Here is a 24,538-nt window from a genome sequence, read left to right on the forward strand (position 1 = left end):
TTCATGAGTTCAAATCCAGCCTCAGACACTTACTAAGGTGTGACCTTAGGTGAATCACTTAACTCTACCTCAGTTTCCTCATCTGTAAGATGATCTGGAGAAGAAAATGGCAAACTACTCTGCTGTCTTTGCCAAGAAAATCTCAAATGGGGTCATGAGGAGTTGGACACAACTGAAATGACTGAACAACAACAACAAAAAGAATTTATTCTATTGGACCCCAAAAGATAGGACTAGGAGCTAAATTAAATTAAAATTGCCACAAGTCTGATTCCAATTCAATATAAGGTAGAACTCCCTAACTCTTAGCATTATCCAAAATAAGGATGGGCTGCCTCCAGAGACAGACAGTAAGTTTTCTCCACCTTGGGGAGTTTTGGGGGAGGGGGAATAGATCTTGTTACCAAGTGGATGTTGGACAGAGACTTGCCAAGCTTTCGTAAAAGGGATTCTTTGTCAATCCCATCTTGAATTATATGACCTCTGGGGTCCTTCCTAACTCTGAGATGCTGGAGCCAGAAGCTCCCTAAGCTCACTTCTTTTTTTTTTTTTTTTTTTTTATATGAGGCAATTGGGGTTAAGTGACTTGCCCACGGTCATATAGCTAGTAAGTGTCAAGTCTGTGGTCTGAGACTGGATTTGAACTCAGGTCCTCCTAAATCCAGGGCAGGTGTTCTATCTACTGAGCCACCTAGCTGCCCCCTTAAGCTCACTTCTAACCCTAGGTCACCCACTGCATCCTGGGCCATCACCAGTCATCTTGACCTTTGTCTTTGCCACTGGACTTTGATGACTCTGGAGGAAATGACTGATGACTTTGCACAGGTCTGCCCCACTCATATCCAATTCTTGCAAGTCAAGAAGTTACACTTATAAGGGGCAGCTAAGTGGCACAGTGGATAGAGCACCAGCCCTGAAGTCAGGAGGACCTGAGTTCAGATCCAACCTCAGACCAAACACTTGACACTTACTAGCTGTGTGACCCTGGGCAAGTCACTTAACCCCAATTGCCTAAAAATAAAAAAAAGAAATTACACTTATGATGTCATGCCCTCTTTGAGATCAAAGGATGAACAACAACAATAACAACAGCAACCTGAGGAAGTTCTGTGAGGTTCAAACGAATTGATAAAATGCAAACCATCGACAGGCTGAAAACCCTCCGGTGGCCACATCAATAATGTTTCCCACTGACAACTTCAAAATAAGGTAAAAGTAAAAGTAATAAAAATAAAGTAAAGAGGGGCCCATTTTCAAAGAACCAAATTCCATAATTTCTTTTTAACAATACGCACCTTAGGAATTACATATCCCCGAAATTTTGTATCAGCAAGAACACTGCGGGACACACCCATTGGCACAATGTTGGCAAATCTCTGTATTTCGTGTATCACTGCCTCTGTGTATGGCATATTTTTTCGATCTTGTACCTGAGGGTCTCGTCTGAGACTAATGACTTTATTGATTTCATCTTGGACCCTTCCTTGAAAAGATATAACAAACAACCAAAAAAAAAGGTGAAGAGAGGTAAGAATGAAGGGAAGGTAGTACATGCAGACCCCAAATTATATCATAAAGCAGTCATCATTAAAACTACTAGTAACTAGTTAAAAAAAAATAGAAAAGTAGATCCATGGCATAGAGCAGACAAAGAAGAATTAGAAACAATTGAATTGCATAACTCAGTGATTAATTAGCCTGAAAGTATAAATTTGGAAAGGTAACCTTTTTTTAAAGTAAACTACCATATTTGTTTAGGATTCTTTACCCTGTTTTGGGGGCAATTGGGTGACGCAGCAAATAGAGCACCAGGCCTGGAGTCAGGAAAACTCATCAACCCGAGTTCAAATCTGGCATAAGGCCCTTACTAGCTGTGTGACCCTAAGCAAGTCACTTCACCCCGTTTGCCTCAGTTTCCCCATCTGTAAAATGAGCTGGAGAAGAAAATGGCAAACCACTTCAGTGTCTTTGCCAAGAAAACCCCAAATGGGGTCACGAAGAGTCAGCCTTGACTGAATAAGTCTCTGTTCTTTGGCAAGTTCTTTATTCAGATATTACCTTTTTACTATGTAATTATTTTGTTGGTAAGTATTTAACACCATGACGGCAGGGACTATCTTACCTTTGTGTGTGTGTGTGTGTGTGTGTGTGTGTGTGTGTGTGTGTGTGTGTGTCCCCAGAGTTTAGCACAGTCCCTGGCACTTAATAAATGTTGATTGATTGATTTGGAGTGAATAGGAACCTGTTGAGACAGTGGGGATGTATTGGAAGGGTGATTGTCTAGGGTCAGGACACCAGTATTCATTGAATCATAAATTTAAAACTGAAAAGGAACTTTCAGGTCATTGAATCCAAATCTTTCAATTTACAGATGAGGAAACTAAGGCTTGACTATGGTTGACTATGATCAATGAGTAGTATCTGAGGTGAGATTCAAACACAGGACTTCCTGACTCCAAGTCCCGCACTCTAGCCACTATACCATGCTACCCAGCTCTGCTATCAATGAACTCTGTAACCTTAGATAGGTCACTCTTAGCCTCAGTTTCTCTATCCTTTGTATAAATTTTATAAAAGCTTATAAGTGTACATGTTGTACACTCTCCCACCCCACCTCCAATAGAATGTGAAATCCTTGAAGTCAAGGATTATTTTATTTGTATTACTGTATTTCAATGTCTAGCACAATACCTGGCACATTGTAGACACTTAAAAAATATTTATTGTATAGGGTGTGGTGACACTTTCTGTAATCCCTGCTGCTGGGGAAGACTGAGTCTAGTGGATTGCCTGAGCTCAGGAGTTCTGAGCAGCAGCGGTACTAATTCAATTAATTTGAGCCCTTAGCACTGGTAGGATACTAGACTGCTGAAGGAGGGACAAACCAACCCAGGTTGGAAAAACAGAGCAGATTGAAGCTACCATGCTGATTAATATTGGGATCACATCTATGAATGGCCACTGCACTTACAGCTTGGGTGAGATAGAAAGACCCAGCCTTCAGAAATACATAAATAAACCACAAATTGAGTGAATGAATGCTTGCTTATTGATTGATCAATCTATAAAATGAGGGAGTTTGACTAGATGAATTTCAAGATTCTTTCTAGCCATAACATTACATGATTCTTACTTTGAACCTCAGGATATTTCATCATCAGAAGAAGGCCCCAGCAAAGTGTTGTCGATGTTGTCTCTGTCCCAGCACCAAAAATATCCATTGTGCTGAAGAGTAGGTTTTTCTTGTGGAATTCAGTCTTTGGATTTTGAGTTTCCTAGAACACATATATCATCATCGATAGTCACTGTTCACTGTTGCTCTGTTTGCAGATGTTTAGCAACCAGCTCTCCAGGGAAGGAAATGTACATAGGACACACTTTTAATTTTAACAGGCATTAATATGCATTCTCTGCCACTTTCTAAGTCTAGACAATCAACAAAACAATAAATCAAATGCTGATTTATAGCATTTGCTGATTTCCAAAGTGTTAATGCTCACACTGAAAATTGGACACTTTGGCTTGCAAGCCTATATGGGCTGGCTCCAACACACCTCAGATTGTGTGATTCTGACCTGTAAGGAAAATGGATGCTACTACTCTGAGATCCAGTAGCAGAAAATAGATTTTAAGCTTGCTATCAAGGGACAAAAATTCCATCAGAATGCTCATGACAGAGATTCTACAGATTTCTATGCAAGGACCTGGCTTAGTGCTATTACATTTAGAAGCAGTGCCAAAGAAAGAAGGAAAGAGATAGGGAGCAAGCATTTATTAAACACTCACTGTATGCTGTTCTAAGTGCTTTACAAATAATATCTCATTTGGGCTTTACAATAACCCTGGTAGGTAGGTGTTTTTATCATCCCCATCTTACGGTTGAGGAAACAGAGTCAGACGGAAGTTAAGACTTGCTCAGGATCACACGGCTAGCAAGTGTCTGAGGCTGGATTTGAATTTAGGTCTTCCTAACTCCAGGCCCAGGTCTCTATCCTCTGCACCACCTAGTTTCCCCTCTGTGGCATTGTCACTGGTCAGTCATTCCAGTCATGTCCAACTCTTTGTGACCCCATTTGGGGTTTTCTTGCCAAAGATATTGTAATGGTTTATTTTCTTCTACAGCTCATTTTATAGATGAGGAAACTGAGGCAAACAGGTTAATTGACTTGCCCAGGGTCACACAGCTAGTAAGTATCTGAACCCAGATTTGAACTCAGGAAGAGAAGTCTTCCTGATTCCTGGATCCAGGCTCAGAAAACTCCAATAACTCAACTTCTAGAGACTGATAAATGGAGATAATAATATTGGACCCATCACATGGGTTTCTTAAGAGAGTCAAATGACATAACCCATGTGACAATGACTTGAAAAGTTTGAAGACCTATAGCAGTATGAGGAATTGGACAAAGTGGTCTCTATGGAATTTTCTAGCTCTAAATCCTAAGATTCTCTGACCTAATTAAAGGGTATTCACCAAAGGCCAAGAATTGTTCTATTTGTATCTCTGACAACCCTATTTGTATCTCTAACAGTATAGTGTCTAACATTCATTAATAATTGAATGAATGAATGAATGAATGAGTGGAAATTACAAGGAGACAATAATAAATGGAACTTCCAAACACTGAGCGCTTTCTAAAGGTGGAATGAGAAGCCTTGAGAGGTAATGAGCTCCCTAGTCACAGAGGCTAGATGGCTAGCTATAGAGAAATTCGTGGAAGGGATAGCTTCTCCAAATTGAACTAGGTGACTTTGGAAAAGCCTTCTAATTCAAAGATTCTGTGATGACTCCATTATCATGTGATCATGTATCAATCACCACGTGAAAATTGGATCCAATACCAGCCTCGGATGCTTACTAGCTGTGTGACTTCTCTGAAACTCCGTTTCTTTATGCGGATAACAATAGCATCTACCTCATAGGAATTGGTGAATGCGTGCATAGTACTTTGAAAACATTAAATTGTTACGTAAATGGAAGCTATTATTGTTGTTGTTTTTGTTGTTATTAACCCTATAAAACTCAGTATGGAAATTTGCCAGGAAAATTGATAGAGTTCAAAGTCCTGGAGGGTCATGGAGCAATTCTGCAGTTAACATAGAAACTATGCTTACCTGCTGCTGTTTTAACAAAAAACTGTCCACAAAACCAGTTAAGTGACTAACATTAAGATGGAGGGCATGCTTCTCAAATAGCTTGTGAAAGAAAATGGTGATCTCTTGAACATTCTGTAGGATCCTCCTGTAGGCTCCAATCAGGAATCTCAGAAAAGGAAAGTAATTATATAGCTAGGCAGGAAAAAAAAATGAGAAAAGAGGTAGTTATTGCAAGCATGCTGATTACCATAGATTAATAGCTGCCATCTGGGAAAACAGAATGAAACCTGCTTATATTTTTTGCATAAAATACTTTCTCCTCACAGAAGGGCTGAGAATCCTCACAGTCCTACCTTAACACATTTTATTATGTTTCTCCCCCCGCAACCCCCACTTACAGGACCCAGCCACATGAGCCCTTATTAATGCTTCTTTTATTTTTTTATAGAGCATTTTTGAAAGGACTGAGAATAAATATCCGCTAATGTTCTACTTTAAAAAATGCTTACTTGAATCTAATTAGACCAATATGTGTTTGAAGTGATGGCCTTGATAGTGACTAATAAAATATGCTTGGGCATACTCAAATACGCTTTCCAAAGTATGTATTCAAGTTTACATAAATTCAAGTTTCTCAGATGTATACCTTTTATTGTTCCACGGGGATCTGCTACCCTACCAAAGGTATAGTATTTGCTATTTCTTTTGTTGTGGTTTTGTTTTTGTTTAGGCAATTGGGGTTAAGTGACTTGCCCAGGGTCACACAGCCAGTAAGTGTCAAGCGTTTGGTCTGGGGCCACGTTTGAACTCAGGTCCTCCTGACTTCAGGGCCGGTGCTCTATCCGCTGCGCCACCTAGCTGCCCCAAAGTATTTACTATTTCTAATCATGCCCCATGCCCACCCAGGAGCGTGAGGCTTTCTCCTCCTGAAATGCTGTCCAAACATCAGACTGATCAGACTAGTTGCTAGTGCCTCCCCACCAATACTCACCCCTCAACAAATTAACTTCCATTCATTTTCTATATACAAGGTGTCCCAAAAGTCTTAGCAAATTTTAAGTCCTTAAGGCTTTAAAATGCACTAAGACTTTTGAGACATCCAGTATTTTGTATATACTTAACTGTGGGTGTGTTGTCCCTTCCCCACTTCCCACCCCATCCCCAGGCTGTAAGCTCATTGAGGGCAGGGGACATTTCATTTATCTCCAGAGCCTAGCACAACACCTAGAACAGGGTTGGTACTTAGTGAATGCTTGCTGAAAGACTGATTAATGCAAATCTCACCCATCCTACCACTCTCAATTCAAATACCTTCTTCTGTGTAAAGCTTACATGGACCATCCCCATCCCAAAGGGATTTCTCTCTTCTTTGACCTTACGTAGCATTTCCTGTTTACACCACTCTTTTGGTAAGAAATGATGGTGTGATATCTCTTACATTGTTGGGTGCTGTTGTTCATCCTTCATTTTTGAAGAGGGTCAATGATATCACAGTGATATCATTGATATCACATTCCCGTCTTGACTTCCACGTGAGTTGGATTTCAGTGAGACAGAGCTGCACAAAGTTAGCAGCCTCACTCTCTTCCAGAGTCATTGAAGTCCAGTAGCAGGACAAAAGTCAAGATGACTAGTGATGACCCAGGAGGCAATGGATGACCTTGGGGTCTTTGATGTCTGACCAAGCTCCAAGCCCTCCACAGCACCTGCTGCCACCACCTTCACGGCTGTTGGAACATATTGCTCTTATTCATCCATTCCGCCAGGGAAGACAGCTTCCTAGTTCAGGTTTGAGGTGTATCAGTTACCTGCAACCCAGTATAGCACAGTCTGCTGAAATGGTTTACCAGGGTGTGGTCACTGGCTGTGCTACAGTTTCTTGTTGGGTAGCTTCTGGTCCAGTACAGATCTGGACTCACCTGGACCTTAGAGTTCCTATCTTAGAAGCTTTTCAATAACAAATACTCTCTAGGGCTTGTGTTTTGACCCTCACCCAGACAAATCTGGGAACATCAGAATCTAGCTGATGTGAGCTCAGGGATATCACGAGGGTATCGTGACACCCACAAGCAACCAAGGCTACTTAGGGACATTTGATTATGGTGCATATTACAAAACAGATAAAAGGCATAAACGAAACAAGCAAGGTACAAACTCATAATATCAGTGAAGAAATCACTACTAAATGGAAAGGGTTGGAACTTCTCTGGTGAGGGCCATCCTGCCTCTGGTTTTCCCTTGGAGTCTTGAGTCTTGTCTCATTGCATTTCCAAAAGCCTGGTCAGCATTTGTCAGGCCCTTGAGCATCTGCACTGTGCAAAAATATTACAGTGGCTTCCAGAGATCTTGCTTCTGGTGCTAACCCAACAACACCTCAGCCGGTGGCTGCCGTTACTTTCAGACACTGTTTCCCAATGGCCAAGGCTTGCCTTCTTGCTCCCAGAAGTCTCTACTCAGTGCTAACAATCCGCATTCTCCTGTGCACGTTGGGCCTGCAGCATTCTGGGAAATGCAGTATTTGTTTCCCTCCAATCAACAATCACCCTTCTCTTCCAAAGAGTGGAGAAAAGGAGGAAAAACTCAGAGCAATCGTTTGGACGTTAGAGAACCTGGGTAAAATGATGGTTCTGCCACTTATAATCAGCATGACCTTCACTTAAGTCACTTACCTTCTCAGGGCCTCAGTTTCCTGATCTATACAATAAGGAGGTTGGACTCAATGATCTCTAAGGTCCCTCCCAGCACTAAATCTGTGATACCTCACATGCCTTCCACATTGTCTCCCAAGTTAAAGAAATTATAGTACTTACAAATTAAAGCAAGTTCACAGGCACACTACATAATGATAGGCATAGTATATATTTTCCAACATGATATGGCAGGATGGTGTACAGTACACTATGCGAGTATATACTATACAACAGCAAATATTAATTATCCAAAGTAGACCAAACACATGAGTCGTTATTGTTGTTGAATCATTTCAGTTATGTTTGATACTTCATGACTCCATTTAAGGATTTTTTGGCAAAGGTACTAGAGTGGTTTGCCATTTCCTTCTCCAGCTTATTTTACAGATGAGGAAACTGAGGCAAACAGGGTTAAGTGACTTGTCCAGGGTCACACATCTAGGAAGTGTCTGAGGCCAAATTTGAATTCAGGAAGATTGCGGCTTCCTGACTTTGGGCCTGCACTCTGTGCACTATGGCACCACCTAGCAACCATAAAGGCATGTACCACAAAACATTTGGCATTAGAGTCCTGGGTACCTTTCATACATACCCTCAAAGATAGCAGTTATTCCTGGCTATATCATTGCCCATCTTTCTGATAGTGCTATATGTCAGCCTTGTCACCAGCTGGATAATCGAGGCATTTCTTGGATCGCCTGCTGTTATTTCTATGCCTTTGATTTCTTTACCTTCTAAAGTCAATCTAGTTTTCTCAAGCCTACCCACCTTGAGTTCCAAACCAGGGCCCACAGATGATCCAGGTGAGATGGTATTATCTACAGGTAGCCTCGCTTTCTAATCATCATCACTCTATTAGCATAAAACTGTCCTCCAAGCCATCTAGGCTGGCAATAATGTGTTATAATAAAAAGAACTCATATTTATTTAGCATTTTAAGGTTTGTACAGCACTTCACATGTACGAGTTCATTGATCTCACAACAGCTCTATGAGTTGAGGGTTACTATAATCTCTCCCAGTACAGATAAGGAAACAGAAGCTTAGAGAGGCAAAGCAACTTGCCCAGGGTCACACAGGCACCCAGCATCAAAGGCAGGATTTGAACCCAGATGGACTTGATTTCCAACACTCTACCTACTGTAATATGTTGTCCCTTCACAAAGGATTTGCTTAGGTCAACAAAAGCCAGCACTGGTACCTGAGAGAGACAGCAAACCAGGGCTTTTAAGCTTTGATCACTCTTTTTCCCTCTTCAAAGCAATTGTGAGAATAAGACAATAAATATCTCCTATAATTAAGTGGTACAGTAGATAGAGAACTGGGTCTGGAATCTGGAAGACTTGAGTTCAAATTTGACCTCAGATACTTAGTAGCTATGTGGCCCTGGGCAAGTCAGTTAACTGTTTGCCTCAGTTTCCTCATCTATAAAATGGTAATAATATCACCTACCTCTCAGGGTCATTGTGAGGATAAAAATCAGATAATATTTATAAAGTATTTAGCATACTGTCTGGCACATAGTAGGTACTATATAAATGCTAGTTATTATTATCATTCCTTTCCCCTTACCGTAGGAAGAATATATAATGATGAAGCCTTTAAAAATAGACCACAGATTTAGAGTTGTGTAGGATTGTTGAAATTATCTAGATCAACTCCTCCATTTTACAGATGAGACTGAGGTCCAGCAGGTTTAAGTAACTTGCTCAAAGTTACATGGGGGTAGAACTGAGATTTCAACTCAGGTCTTCTGACTGAAAATCCAGCTAGTAGACGTAGCAGAACCAGGGCTTTCGACAGCACAAGACTCCTAACTTTCAGTCTATGGTTCTCTTCTGCACTCTTTGCTGCCTCTCACTTAAATGTGCATATCTTCTCTTTAAGAAACCATGTGTATGCGTCACTCACTCCTGCCAGAGAGGTGAGGAGCTTTGAAGTCACAGAGAATGACATGGGTTTTGGGGCCTGGCCAATGTGGGAGTTTGTTTTACTAGATTATATACATCTTTATCAGGGAAACTAGGTGGCACAGTGGATGGCGTACCATGCCTGGAGTCAGGAAGACCCTAGTTCAAATCCCACTTCTGATGCTAGCCATGTGACCCTGGGCAAGTTAATCCTGTTTGCCTCAGTTCCTCATCTGTAAAATGAGATGAAGGAAATAACAAACCACTACAGCATCTTTGCAAAGAAAACCTCAAATGCGGTCACAAAGAATCAGATGTGATTGAACAAAAATACATATTTATGATGAGATTTTGTTTTTAGGGTTTTGTGTATGTGTGTGTGTGTATGTTTTCAAGGGGCAGAAGGAATAAAAAAGATATAAATTCATATAAAAATAAATGTATTTTTTAAATAATAAAGGACTATATATATATACAGTCCTTTTAGGATAGGTCTCAGGCATCTTGCTTCTAGTAACCTAATCCCCAAATGTTCCCCCAATAGTGGGAAGTTTTTCTCTAGGAGATGAATTGAATAATTCCCTTCTTTCTCATGTCAGGCAATTTCTCACTGTAAAAAAATTTGATTCAGTTAATTTTAACTTAATTTGCATACTGAAACTGACCTTAACTTTTGTTTTGAACAACCTGCTTTGCCAGGTTGATCCTAGCAACAATTTCAGGTATTCTTTCAGTTAAGAAATATCCCTACAAACGCTGATCACAATATTATCTAATTTTAAATGGGTTGGGGGGGGGCCACCTAGCTGCCTGCCAGAACCATAGAAGTAGGACTATTACAGTTACACTGTAAGTCTATACTGCATTCAGCCCCTTCATAACCTAGATCCTTTTGTCTTTGGCTATCTAACATCTATTTATTCCCCTCAGTTCCTCATCTGCAAAATGCAGATAATAATAGCCTACCTACTAGGGGTATTGTGATGGGCAGCTAGGTGGTACAATGGATAGAGTGCTAGGCCTGGAGTCAGGAAGACTCATCAACCTGAGTTCAAATCCAGCCTCAGACACTTACTAGCTATGTGACCTTGGGCAAGTCACTTAACCCTGCTTGCCTCAGTTTCCTCACCTGTAAAATGAACTGGAGAAGGAAATGGCAAACCACTCTAGTATCTTTGCCAAGAAAACCCCAAATGAGGTCGTGAAGAGTTGAACATGATGGAAACAACTGAAGTGTTGTGAGGATAAAACGAGATAATGTTCACGAAGCTTTTTGCAAACCTTAAAGCATTATATAAATGCTATTACACTGTCCTATTTCAATTTATTCTTTTCTTTTCTTTTCTTTTTAAGACTGGGTTTCCTTGTCCTGTCCAAGCTGAAAATACTTAGACTATTCATACGCTCTATGGGAACTTTGATGTGCTTCATTTCTGACCTAGGTTGGTTTTCCTTTCTGTATGCAACCTGATGACCCCTTTGTTCCCAGACATTCACTACATTGATGTCAGACTTGGTGCACATTCACCATCCACATTGCCCAATGTAGGAAAACACTCCTAAACTTAAGAGATCCTCCAGCTTTAGCTTCCCTGGTAGCTGAGGTTACAGTTATGTGCCACCATGCCACGTCATTTCATTTCACTTCAATTCAACAAATACCTTTTAAAGTTTCTTGAAGTGTGATACAGTGGAAAGATCATAGAATTTGGAGGCAAAAAACTTGGGTTCAAATCTCCACCCTGCTACAAATCATTTGTGTGAACTGGAGTAAATAATATAACCTCTATGGATCCCAGTATCCTCATTTGTAAAATCGGAAAGACCAGCCTAAAAATGCTGTTGATGGAGCTGTGAACTAACATAACCACTGTGGAAAGCAACGGGAAATTAGGCTAAAAAGTGACTAAATGTCCATACCTTTTGACTGAAAGGTCCTACTCCTACAGATTTACCCCAAGTATGTCAAAGACAAAAAGAAAAGCGCCATATACACAAAAAACATTTATAACAGAACTTTTTTCTGGTAGCAAAGAACTAGAAAAAAAGTAGATTCATCCATCCACCCATTCATTCCTTCTATAAACATTTATTAAGCACCTACTGTGTACCAGGCATTATACTAAAGCACTGGGGACACAAAAAGAAACAAAATACAATCCCTGCCATCAGTCTGACTAAACAATACAGAGGTACATTAACATAATGAGATTTAATTCACCAAAAGGAAAGATGAATACGAAGAATTCTGAGAAACATGGGAAGATATAGATGAACCAAAGCAGTGTAAAGTAAGCGGGACCAGGAAAATAATCCACACTGTGACTATAACAATGTAAAAGGAGAGAGTCAAAAGAAACATAAAACCATTGTGTAATTATGATGATCAGACTTGGCCCTAGAGAACAGACAAAAATATACTTCCCTCCCTTCTTTACAGAAGTGGAGGATTATGGGTATGGAATGTTGCATAAACTGGAAGATTCACGTATATGGTGGTTTGTTTTACTCCTTTTACTCTTCCCTAATTTGTGGTTCAGTGGATAGAGCACTGGACCTGGAATCAGGAAGACCCGAGTTCAAATCTGGCCTTAGGCGTTTGCAAGCTGGGTAAGCCCTGGGTAAGCCATTTAATTTTGTTTGCCTCAGTTCCTCATCTGTAAAATGAGCTGGAGAAGGAAACAGCAAGCCACTCCAGTATCTTTGCCAAGAAAACCCCAAATGGACACTAATGCATTGTTGGTGGAGTTGTGAACTGATCTAATCATTCTGGAGAGCAATTTGGAACTATGCCCAAAGGACAATCAAGCTGTACATACTCTTGGATCCAGTAATACCACTACTAGATTTGTATCCCAAAGAGGTCATAAACAAGGGAAAAGTACAAAAAAAGTACAAAAAGTACATGTATAAAAATATTTATAGCAGTTCTTTTTGTGGTGGCAAAGAAATGGAAATTGAAGGAATGCTCATCAATTGGAGAATAGCTGAACAAGTGGTATATGAATGTATTGGAATACTATTGTGCTGTAAGAAATGATGAGCAGACAGATTTCAGAAAAACCTGGAAAGACTTACATAAACGGATGTTGAGTGAAGTGAGCAGAACCAAAAGAAGAATGTTCACAGTAACAGCCACATTTTGTGATGATCAACTATGACTGAGCTCTTCTCAGCAACATAATGATCCAAGGCAATTACAAAGAACCCATGATGGAAAATGCTATCCATATCCAGAGAAAGAACTATGGAATCTTAATGCAGATCAAAGCATACTATTTTAACTTTCTTTTGTTTTTGTTTTTTGTGGTTTTTCTCTTCTGTTCTTTCTTCTTTCACAACAGAACTAATGTGGAAATATGTATAACATGATTGCACATGTATAACCTATAACAGCTTGCTTACTGTCTTGGGAAGGGGACAGGGGACAGAGGGAGAAAAATTTGGAACTCAGAATCTTATGAAAGATGAATGTTGAAAACTGTCTTTACATGTCTTTGGAAAAAATAAATACTATTTATTTTTATAATTAATTAATTTCTTTTTAGTTTTCAACATTCACTTCCATAAGATTTTGAGTTTTAAATTTTCTCCCCCTCTTACTCTTCCCCCCTCCTTAAGACGGCATGAAATCTGATATAGGCTCTACTTATACATTCAAATTAAACATATTTTCACATTAGTCATGCTGTAAAGAAGAATTAGAACTAATAAGAGGAACCACAAGAAAGAAGAAACAAAACAAAACAACAAAAGAAAAGGAGAGCAAATAGTATGCTTCCATCTGCATTCAGACTCCTGAGTTCTTTGTCTGAATGAGGATAGCATTTTTCATTATGAGTCTTTTGGAGTTGTCTTAGATTGCTGCATTGCTGAAAAGAATTAAATCTATCAAAGTCAGTCATCACACACAATGTGGCTGTTACTGTGTACAATGTTCTCCTGGTTCTGCTCATTTCACATCAGTTCATATAAGTCTTTCCAGGTTTTTCTGAAGTCTGCCAGCTCATCATTTCTTACAGCACAATAGTATTTCATTACATTCATATACCACAACTTGTTCAGCCATTTCGAAATTGATAGGCATCTCTTCAGCTTCCAATTCTTTGCCACCACAAAAAGAGCTGCTAAAAATATTTTTGTACATGTGGATTCTTTTCCCATTTAACAAAATACTATTTAAAAAGAAAGAAAGAAAACCCCAAATGAGGTCACAAAGAGTCAAACATAACCAAAACAACTGAACAACAACAATAAAACAATAGAAAGCAAGGCTTATACTAATTCTCCTCTTTTGGAGTTGGGAGTTGGGAGAAGTGACCTTTAGTAGAGAAATAAGGTGGTGTTTGTTGTTGTTCAGTCGCTTTTCAGGTATTTTCTTGGCAATTGAAATGGTTTGCCGTTTCTTTCTCCAGCTCATTTTACAGATGAGGAAAACAGAGGTAAGTGACTTGCTTAGGGTTGCACAGCTAGTGTTTGGTCTAAGGCTGGATTTGAACTCAGGTCTTCCTGACTCGAGAGGGATGATGACCTCAAGGGAAAGTCAGGTTTCAGTTAAACTGCAAGGAGGTAGAATGAATGCTAGCTAAAAAGTCTGTTGAGAATATAGTAAGAATTTGTAAACATGCATGGAAAGGATGATGGTTGGAGTGGGTCTGGAGAGAAGAACCAGGGGCAGCTAGGTGGTGCAGTGGATAGAGCATCAGCCCTGAAGTCAGGAGGACTGAGTTCAAATCCGGCCTCAGATACGTAACACACTTGACACTTACTAGCTGTGTGACCCTGGGCAAGTCACTTAAATCCAATTGCCTTAAAAAAAGAGAGGGAGAGAAGAACCTACTAGAATAGAGATAAGGGTTCAGGAGGAGCTAATAGGGGCAATTAGTTGGCATTCACCATGGTGAGATTGGATGGGGAACCAGTATAATGGGAGATGGATTGACAAGATTTATTGATGGGAGGAGTTTACAGCATGGACAAACTTAGTCAAGAGAGAAACTTGAATTGCTTAATTAACAGGTCAAGGCTCTAAATGGATTATACAAGGGTGGTGTTTGGAGTGTGTACACTAACTCTAGTACACACACACACACACACACACATTCTGCCCATTGTTAACTAAAGGCCAATCAAAACCATCTTACCCCACGGGTAAAAGGCCTTTTCTGGATTGCTTTTCCAACACAACTCCCAGATTCAGGCTGAAGAGAGAGTCCAGGCAGCTTTCCCAATACTCAGATGTAGTTGAGAAGCAACATGGTGTGACTAACAAAACACTAGGTTTAAGTCAGGGACACCTGTGCTCAAATCTCAGCTCTGACAGATATGAGAAGCATGATTCAAGGACCTAACTCCCCTGTCTCCTAGTTTTCTTATCTGTAAAATTGGAATAATAGCTTTTACCCACTTCACATAATTATGAGACTCAACTGAGATAAGGTATGTTTTAAAGGTCTTAGCAGTTATTATTATTTCCCCACAAACATACATCTCTCCTTAAACTTTCCAATTGCTCTAATTTGTCTTAAGGCATATTTACTTCATCTCTGTCCCTTTCCTTTTTTGGTTTTGCTTTTTTGGGGTTTTTTTTGCTAGGCAATGAGGTTAAGTGACTTGCCCAAGTCACACAGCTAGTAAGTGTCAAGTGTCTGAGGCCAGATTTGAACTCAGGTCCTCCTGATTCTAAGGCCAGTGCTCTATCCACTGTGCCACCTAGCTGCCCTTGCCCCTTTCCTTAATTCTCTTTTTGCTACCAGTTCTCCCTCACCACTTCTTCTACCCCCCCCCCAATCCCCTGCCAAGGCCCTAGAGTCCAAAGTTGTCTATCCCTGTTCTTTTTCCATCTTGCCACACAAAAACATTTCTGAACATCCATTTAAACCAATGATAGCAGGGACTCTCCTAGTCAATAGTGAGGAGTACATGAAATACATAAATAATTGGGGTATGTGGAGAATTGCTCATCACAAAAAAACCAGTTCATCCTGTCTCATTATCATTATGTTGTTGCTGTGCAGTCCTGGTGCACTTTTCATGACCCCATTTGGGGTTTTCTTGGCAGAGATATTGGAGTGGTTTGTCATTTCCTTTTACATTTTACAGCTCATTTTACAGTGAGGAAACTGAGGCAAGCAAGTTAAGTGACTTGCCCAGGGTCACAGCTATTAAGTAAATGTCTGAGGTCAGGTTTGAGCTCATGAAGAGGAGTCCTGACTCCAGGCTTGGCACTCTATCCACTGTGCCATCTAGCTGCCATTGCAGGTATTATTCTCAATTCATATATCAGCAAACAGAGAGGTTAAGCGACTTTTCTGGTCTTAAGGCTAATAAGTCAGAAGGAGGATTTAGCTTCAAGTTTCTTCAGATTCCAAGTCCAGCATTCTTCCCACTATACCACGGTGCCTTTCCTAGGATCCCATACGGGTACAAGGAATGGAACTCTACGTGAGTTATACTAACTGGACGGTTAGGAAACTGAGCACAGACAAGAACAGTAAGAATAAAAGGATGAAAGACAACACAAAATTACCTCAATCATGGCAGAGCCACTTAGTTTGATATTTTCATCCAAGAGCTTCAACAAATGCTGAAATTCAGAATCATCATATTCGTATCTGTTGCCAAAAAGGATGGAGCAGATGATATTTGAGCTAACATGTTTTAAGATGATTGATGTGTCAACGGGTTTACCTACATCCCAAAGCGGTAAAGAGAAAAACAAGGGTGCCATGATTGGAAGAATGAATTCACAAAACTTGAGAACTGGAAGGGACATTGGTGGCAACCTATATAGCAAAGAAATCCCCTCTCTTGCACACCCAACAAGCTATCTTCCAGTCCGTGTAGTCAGAACTGATGAATTAATTATACTCCACCAGAGGATGACCAGGGGTTTTAAATAGTTTCTCCAAAAGTAGGGATCACTGATTTCCACCACTTCACTACTACTGCCTCCACCACCTCTTGGTCCTTAGTGGCATGCAATTGTGACACAGACTGTCAAGGCTGTGAAAAATGTATGTGATTATGTCTTCATGGCCATGAAGATCTCAATGAATTTCTTTTTCCACTGGGATTATAGTTGTGTCGGATCAGTACCAGGATGAGGGGATGAGCCAAGCATTGAGGACAGAGATCAGGCTGTAACAGTTCAATACCAATAAAAACAATAGGGGTAAGGGCCTGACAGAAAATTTCCTTGATTTGCTATTCTTTTTGTAATATTGTGAAAGACAAGCTGTCTGGATAAAGACAGTTTATCCACACGTGTTTTCATGACAACTATGACTTTTAGAATATTTCAATAGGATAGTACAATTATTTACCAAATATCCCCTGCATCCCTTTGAACTGAGAGTCTGAAGACCTGGGTTTGAGTCCTGGTTTTGCCTCTCACTAAATGTATGACCTTGGGCAAGTCACTTTCCCTCTCTGGGCTTCAGTTTCCTCTTCTGTAAAATGAGAGGATTGGACTCAGTGGTGTCACACATATGTTGGATTGTATTTCTGCTTATTTTGTTAAACATTTCCCAATTATATTTTAATGTGGTTTGGAAGGCACGAGGGAGTTTTATGGATTCCCTTGTGGTCCAGGGCTGCAAGTTTAATACCTCTAGGTCCCTATCTATTGTTCTGTCATCTCATGAATGTGTCTGAAAAGTCTTGGGTGTGATACTGAACTAGATGACCTTTCTTTCAGGTCCAAATCTGTGATTCAATGACTAGATGACCACTAGGGCCCCATCTAGTTCTAATGATGCTTGGGAGCCTCTGGGTATTCAGACTCCGCCACCCAAGTTGTACTTGGTGAAGGCCAGCTATACCTCTAGCCATTGCATACTATCTCATTGCACTGCTGGTAACAAAGGCAGACTAGACAAGAGGGAGTGACTGCTCAGAGTAGCCCATCCACCCTGGGAAGGCAGGTAGAGTTGTGTAAACCCACTGAATCCTCAGAAATGATCAATTGGAAAACAATGTTTGGGAAACCATTCTGCAAGTAGCATCTCCTACCCATAGCAGTCTTAGCACTTTTCCTTTTATCTCCTCATGGGCATGGCACAGGAGAAACTTCATTGGCTCTCGAGTCCAAAGTACCTGAGTTCAAATCCCACTTCTGGAACTTTCTACTTTTTTGACCTTGTGTTGCAGTCTGAGAGGTTGAGACCCCTCAAAGACTGGAATACAGGACGGGATCGTCTGTAATGAATTCACAGACTCAAGCATTCTTTAAGTCAAGTTGGCAAAAAGTTTATTGTTACGCTTTTCGGCAGGCAAGGATTCTTAAGGAACCTGCGACCTTAGAGGGGTACAGTTAAAGTTTATATAGGATCAAATATAATAAAACATGTGTCAAAATGCTAACTAGGTGATTCAGGGCGGGATTAGGGAGTGGTTAAGGAGTGGTCAGTTCTTAAAGGAACATGCACTTTTTGTATCTACCGCGTAGGTGTTTTACCCAGCGTTCACTAGGAAAAGCCCACAAGGGGGGGCACATGGAGGTGTGGTTTTAGGCCTACTATGTCACTAAGTTAACTAGAGTTCAGGGATAACTGAGAATTGACCATTCTGCCACCAGTCAATGTCTTGTTTGACAAGATAGAAGTAGGGAGTATACATATGTCTTAGGTCTAGAATACAGATAATGATGAGTCCAGTTTGTAGATAATGAGGTAGGGCAGTAGTATAGATAGTCCAATGGGTAAGAATCTCTTTATGACCTAGTGTAAAGCCAGTTCAAACTAATAATTACTTCAGGAGATGTTTGTAACTGCACCAGGGAGAGAGATAATGGTCTTGCTGGGGCCTACTCATGAGTAATTGCTAGGCACCATGTCCTTGGGCTGGGGAGAAACTGCCAGGGATAGTGTTTCTGAGGCTAGGGAGAAACACGGCCATGGAACTGGGGTCCCAGTACAAGCACCCAAGCCCCCCATCACTTGGACTAGTCATTCAGCTATCTTGGGCATCTGTTTCCTCATTGCTAAAATGAGCATTTGGAATAACTGTTCTCTTAGATCTCTTCTAGGTCTATGATCTATGATCCTGTGACCTCAACTAAGCTTAGAAGTCCAAAGAATCTTCCTGGACCTCAATTTTTAACTATGCGAGAAGATTCTCCTCTAGCATTACCTCTTAGCTCAGCTGGCTATAGCCAGTAAGACTGAAGTCTGAGTCTTGGCAGTTCTGATTTTTGTTATTAGAGAGGCAGCAAGGTATGGTAGAAAAACATTGAATTTGGAGACAAAAGGACCTGAGTCCCATCTCTGCTACCTACTTATGTTACCTTGGGTAAATCAATTAACTGAGTCTCAGTTTCCTTATCTGTAAAACAGGTATAATAGCAGAACCATAATTAGGGTGGAGATAACAGGGCTTTGCTCCAAGAGTGAAGAATTCAGAGTATACCAACCACTGGCACCCTCCTGGGGATGCTTCCTCTTCTGTTTTCATGGCAATAGGGGCTTCATGCCAGGGCACTTGTCCTCCATCCATATGAACTCTCTCATACTTCCTAAAGTACCTGTTTCAGATGTTCTAGGTAATAATCTGGCATACCAACCTCCCAGGTTTATTGTGAGGATCAAATCAAATGAATGTGAAACCATTTTGAATAGTCAAGTGCTTTATAAAAGTAAGGAATTATCTTAATAATAATAATATCAGCTAACATTTATAGATCACCTATTATGTGCCTATTATAAATATTATCTCATTTGATCCTCACAACAACCCTGGGAGGCAGAACCCACTTTTCAATTGAGGAAACTGAGGTTAAGTGACTTGCCCAAAATCACATAGCTAGTAAGTGTATGAGGTCACATTTGAACTCAGGACTTTCTGATTCCAGGCCTAGCACTCTATCTATTACTCCACCTATCTGCCTCTTACTAATGACTTATTCCATTTCCTCATTGTGGTATGTAGATGATGTTGCATTCTCAAAGACTATGACAACAGAGGACAATGCTAGGATGGTCCCATCACCAACTAGAAAGTTTCTGAGAATTTGCTCGGCAATGTGCTCTGGTTTTGTGACCCACGGACCATCTTAGTTATGTTCCCAGGAGACTGGATACAATGTAAGGATTTTTTTTTTCTCACCATAACTTAAAAAGTCTGTATACAAAGATATGATCTGTATTGGTGGAAGGCACCCCCATGAGATAGAAACTCTGGACCCTAAAAAAGAGTGCTATCATTTGGGAGTTGAGTTCGATTTTGGGGAAACCTGGATTGCTACCTTGCTCATTTGTCAAATTTATAGTTGTTATTGATTTCATCATCAGAGCCCCCAATACTAACCTTTGTGAGATCCAAAATACATAATAAGAAAACGTAGTTCATCTTGAATTTTGAGTTCTATGAGTTTTTTTCCCATTCCAAAATCGCGGAGGTTATGTAAAGCAAATCTCCTCATCATTTTCCACGTTTCTCCATTACTGAAAACAATACCTAATACAAAAGCATAACTGAGAGGTAGAATTATGTCCCCAAATGCAGCCTCTGATTCCGTCTCAATGCTTCATAAATCCCAACTGCTTATATGATCTAGGCTTCTAGAAGGAATTTCTATCAATGGAACAGAACTCAGGGAGTCTTGTCTTATTTTGTGTGGGGGAGTAGGAGCTGGGGTGGGAGTGGGTGTGAATTGTGGAGGGAGAAGAGGGAAGCTGGGAGGTGGAAATTAGAAACGAAGTAGAGTAGCATGATAGAAAGAATACAAGATCATGAGTTAGGGGACCTCAATCCTAGCCCTCGCTTTGAGACTCACTGTGTGACCTTAACCAAGTCACTTCCCTTCTCCCCAAATTTCCTCCTTTATAAAATGGAGTTGGATGATCTCTGAGGTCCCTCCCAGCTCGAAATGATTATGACATTATTACAAGTGAAATTCATGATGGAAGCTCTTGTAGTCATGATAAAATATGCCCTTCACCTTTGGAGACTCAAAGAAACTCATGTGGCCTGGTGACAGAAATCTCGCTTAACCCAAGGTTAAATGTCATCCCTCCACTCATTAGGTATGTGACTGGGAAAGCCACTTATTTTTTTCTGAGCTTCACTTGACTAATTTTTAAATGAGAGTAATAATATACTATTACCTCAGGAGGCTACTATGAGGAAACCACTTTGTAAACTGTGTACTCCATAACCTATGGATCCATAGTGAGCTTTATAGTGTTATGGTACAATTAGGTCTAGAGGATCTAATGGTACAATGTATGGTACAGTGGTCTAGATGACCTCTGAGATTCCTTTCAGTGAAAGAATTCAATGGTTCTCTGATTCTATATTTTGAGAAGTTTGAAGCACAGGAAAAGTGAGAAGTTTTCTGAAAGTCACATAGGTAAGTGAGCTTGGGAATGGAACTTTCTCTGTCTCTCTCTTTGTACAAATATATATATATATATATATACATATATATACACACACACACATACACACGCACACACACACACACATACACACACACACATATGTAAAAGTGGTTCCCTTTCAAAGAGACCCAGGGTATGGAAGAAAGAAAAAAGAAATTTTAATTACCATGTCCTTCCCCTATCTTTTTAAATATCGGAATTTCTGGCCTGTTTCCAAACTCTTCACTGTGGTTTAAAAAGGCTTCCTTTATGGCATCATAACCCATGAGTATCACTTTTCTCTTGGGACCCAGGTACACAGTGAACACCTCCCCGTACGTTTTGGACAGCTAAAATGTGTACAGAGGACAAAGAGGATTACGAAGGAGTGCACGCAAGACAAAACTGAACTATTCATGGAGGTTCTGCTGCCCTCCCACCTCCTTTTCCAATGATGTCTTTAGTATTGAGATAGCCCGTCTCCATTGCTTCCCAGTGGCTCACCAGGTACCACCTTCTATTTTCCCGCAGGATTCCTCCCCTAAGGGATGCTCTTGTGAGATAGTTTCACAATGGAAAAAGTGTTTTCAACAAGTTTCTCTGATAAAGGCCCCATTTCTAAAATATGTAAGGCATTGATTCAAATATATTAGAAAAAAAAAGCCATTCACCCATTGACAAATGGTCAAGGGATATGAATAGACAGTTTTCAGAGGAAGATATCTGAACTATCACTAGCCATACCAAAAAAGCAAACAAACAAACAAACAAAAAAACCCTGCTTCAAATCACTAGTAAGAAACAAAATGCAAATTTTGATTTGAGTATGAATTTTCATCTCATACCAATCAGATTGGCAAATATGACCAAAAAAAGGAAAATGACACATGTTCGAGAGGTTGTAGGAATTTGTGTAGATTAAGGCACTGTTGGAGCTGTGAACTGGTACAGCTACTGTGGAAAGCAATTTGGAACTATGCCCTAAAAGCTACTAAATTGTATACACCTTTTGACCCAATGATAGCACTACTAGGACTCTACCCAAAGAGAGCAAAGAAAGAGGAAAGGTGCACATAAACATATGTGTGTACATATGTGAAGTCTTTATAGCAACTCTTTTTGTAGTAGCAAAGAACTAGAAACTTAGAAGATGCTCATCAGTTGGGAAATGACTGAACAAATTATGGTATATGCATGTAATGGAAAGCTGTTGTGCTGTAAGAAATGAAAGGATGATTTCAGAGAAACCTGGGAAGACTTGTATGAGCTGGTGCAGGTTGAAGAGAGCAGAACCAGAGAATGACTTCAACTATAACAATGGCATTGTAAAGACAACCTTGAAAGATTTAAGAACTCAAATCAACGCAATGACCAACCATGATTTCAAGGACCATTGACAAAGCATATTACCTACACCTCCTGATAGAGAGGTGATACATTCAAAATGCAGAATGAGAAATATATTTTTGGACATGATCAATGTGGAAATTTGTTTTGTTTGACTGCATTTTTGTTGCAAGAGGTTTGGTTGGTTTGTTTTTTACCCCCAATGGGGGTAAAATAAGTACTTGTTAATTAAAAAAAAAGTCTTAGGAGGAAAAGAAAATTGTTTATGTGGTAAACATTCCATTTCGCCCACGTCCAAGTCAGTGTCTGACACATAGGATGTGCTCGGTAAACGTATGTTGAATTGAAAGGGGAAAAAAATGATAGTATCCCAATGATCTAAACTTCACCTGTATTTCTTCCTTGTCTCCCATGAATGCAGGCTCTTTGGAAATCTCCATGAACTGATTTGAACTAAGTCATCAATAGCAGATAATGGCTTAATATGTTATTCTTCCAGATATATTTGCATTTTTAGGATGGAATACTGGAGAATAATTCAATTTCCAAAGGAACAGACTCACTAATAAGAATTCAGGCATCTGCAGTAAATGTATTGGGGAAAGGCTTTTGGTAAGGGACACTTCCTAAAGTTTCTCTAATCACGCTGTATAGACAATAACTGACCCTGTATAAAGTTGAGCCCAGCCACAAAGGGGCATGAAAAATGTCCTTTTGAAATTCAATGTGGTCTGTCTTGGCCCTATGCCCACCTAGGGATATAACCCTGGGCCCCAGAGTCTTAACCAGGGCAAGGTGACTGGAGTTTTATCCAAGGGCACTGAAAATTAGAAGATACTGACAGCACATTTTTTGGGTTGTGATTTCTAGCACACACACATACATGCACAGTCACACACTCACACACACAAACACACACACACACCAGGTGAGCTCTTCCCTCCCTGGCCCTATCCTACAGGTTGGCAACCTCGTCCCAGTTCATGCTTCCTCAGTGCCCCAACTACATCTGCCCATTCCTCTTACAGTAAAAGCCAGACCTTCAACAGCATAGTAACTCTTTCAGTGTGCCAACCCCAAGCGAGCTCTCCACCTTTACCCTCACTCATATTCTCGCACAAAAATTCCTAGTTAGAGTTCTGCTTGGCTCCTGATGTTGCTGCTGTCTGTTCTTCATTCTCAAAGAGGACCATGACATCAGGGAGGTGATGCCATGACATGCATGTGAATTAGATTTAAGTGAGGCAGGGCTGTGCAAAGTCACCAGCCTCACTTTCTCCTCCAGAGCCATCTGGGTCGAGTGGCAAGACATAGATCAGGATAACTGGAGATGGCCCTGGATGCAGTGGAAGACCTTAGCCCTTTCAAGCTAAGGTCTAGCAATTGTTGCTATTTTGGCCAGAAACCCTGAGGGTCTTCCCTCTCAGATAGATTTTTTTTATTTTTTTGACCAGACTTGGCTCCTACACTAAAAATAAACCTATACTAAGATAAAGATTAAGTATCACAACCTTTTTGTTCCTCTGAACACTAAAAACTCTAGAATCCACCCATATCTTGTCCTTTGTTGGTTTCTAAGCTTCCTACCTTCCTTATTATTCCCATGCCTATGGATGATTAGAGGAATTAGAGTTGGAGTAGACAAGAGAATTAAAGGATGGGACAATCTTTTTAAGATCCAGATTTAAGTATGTTCTGCCTCCAAGTGATGCTTCCAAACCTGTGTTCTGCACCTGAATTTTTTTTATACCAACAAGATCCATTCATTTTAGCCGTAATGATTTTGCGCTTTGTTTTGGGGGGGGCAATAAAGGTTAAGTGACTTGCCCAGGGTCACACAGCTATTAAGTATCAAGTATCTGAGGCCACATTTGAACTCAGCTCCCCCCCGACTCCAGGGCTGGTGCTGTATCCACTGCACCACCTAGCCTAAATGATTTTTTATAGGACATCATGACTCCTTTTTACCATCCAACTACTCATGCTTTTTGTGAAGTAGTCCTCTACATAATGAGTTATAAAATATTTACCATTCATATACCAAGGAGACCATTCCATGATTTCTAGCACCCATTCTTTCCTCTTCGCCCCCCATTCCCATCCTCCAGGAGACTAGTAAGCGAAGAAATAAACTG

At 40.3% G+C, this 24,538-nt stretch overlaps 1 protein-coding gene across 1 annotated transcript in view; it reads right to left on the reverse strand.

Moving 5' to 3' along the window:
• The window catches only part of LOC114051977 (cytochrome P450 2K1-like), a 40,543-nt gene that overhangs the window by 9,602 nt on the left and 6,403 nt on the right, over nucleotides 1-24,538 (reverse strand). The window contains exons 3-8 of the mRNA XM_027874391.1: nucleotides 21,244-21,406; nucleotides 20,002-20,151; nucleotides 16,226-16,386; nucleotides 5,116-5,289; nucleotides 3,134-3,275; nucleotides 1,296-1,483 (exon numbers count right to left, since the gene is read on the reverse strand). Of these exons, the coding sequence (XP_027730192.1) occupies nucleotides 1,296-1,483; nucleotides 3,134-3,275; nucleotides 5,116-5,289; nucleotides 16,226-16,386; nucleotides 20,002-20,151; nucleotides 21,244-21,406 (978 nt within the window). The remainder of the gene's footprint in view (nucleotides 1-1,295; nucleotides 1,484-3,133; nucleotides 3,276-5,115; nucleotides 5,290-16,225; nucleotides 16,387-20,001; nucleotides 20,152-21,243; nucleotides 21,407-24,538) is intronic.

Source organism: Vombatus ursinus, unplaced genomic scaffold (assembly GCF_900497805.2).
Source record: "Vombatus ursinus unplaced genomic scaffold, bare-nosed wombat genome assembly UNPS02014807.1, whole genome shotgun sequence".
Classification (NCBI taxonomy): domain Eukaryota; kingdom Metazoa; phylum Chordata; class Mammalia; order Diprotodontia; family Vombatidae; genus Vombatus; species Vombatus ursinus.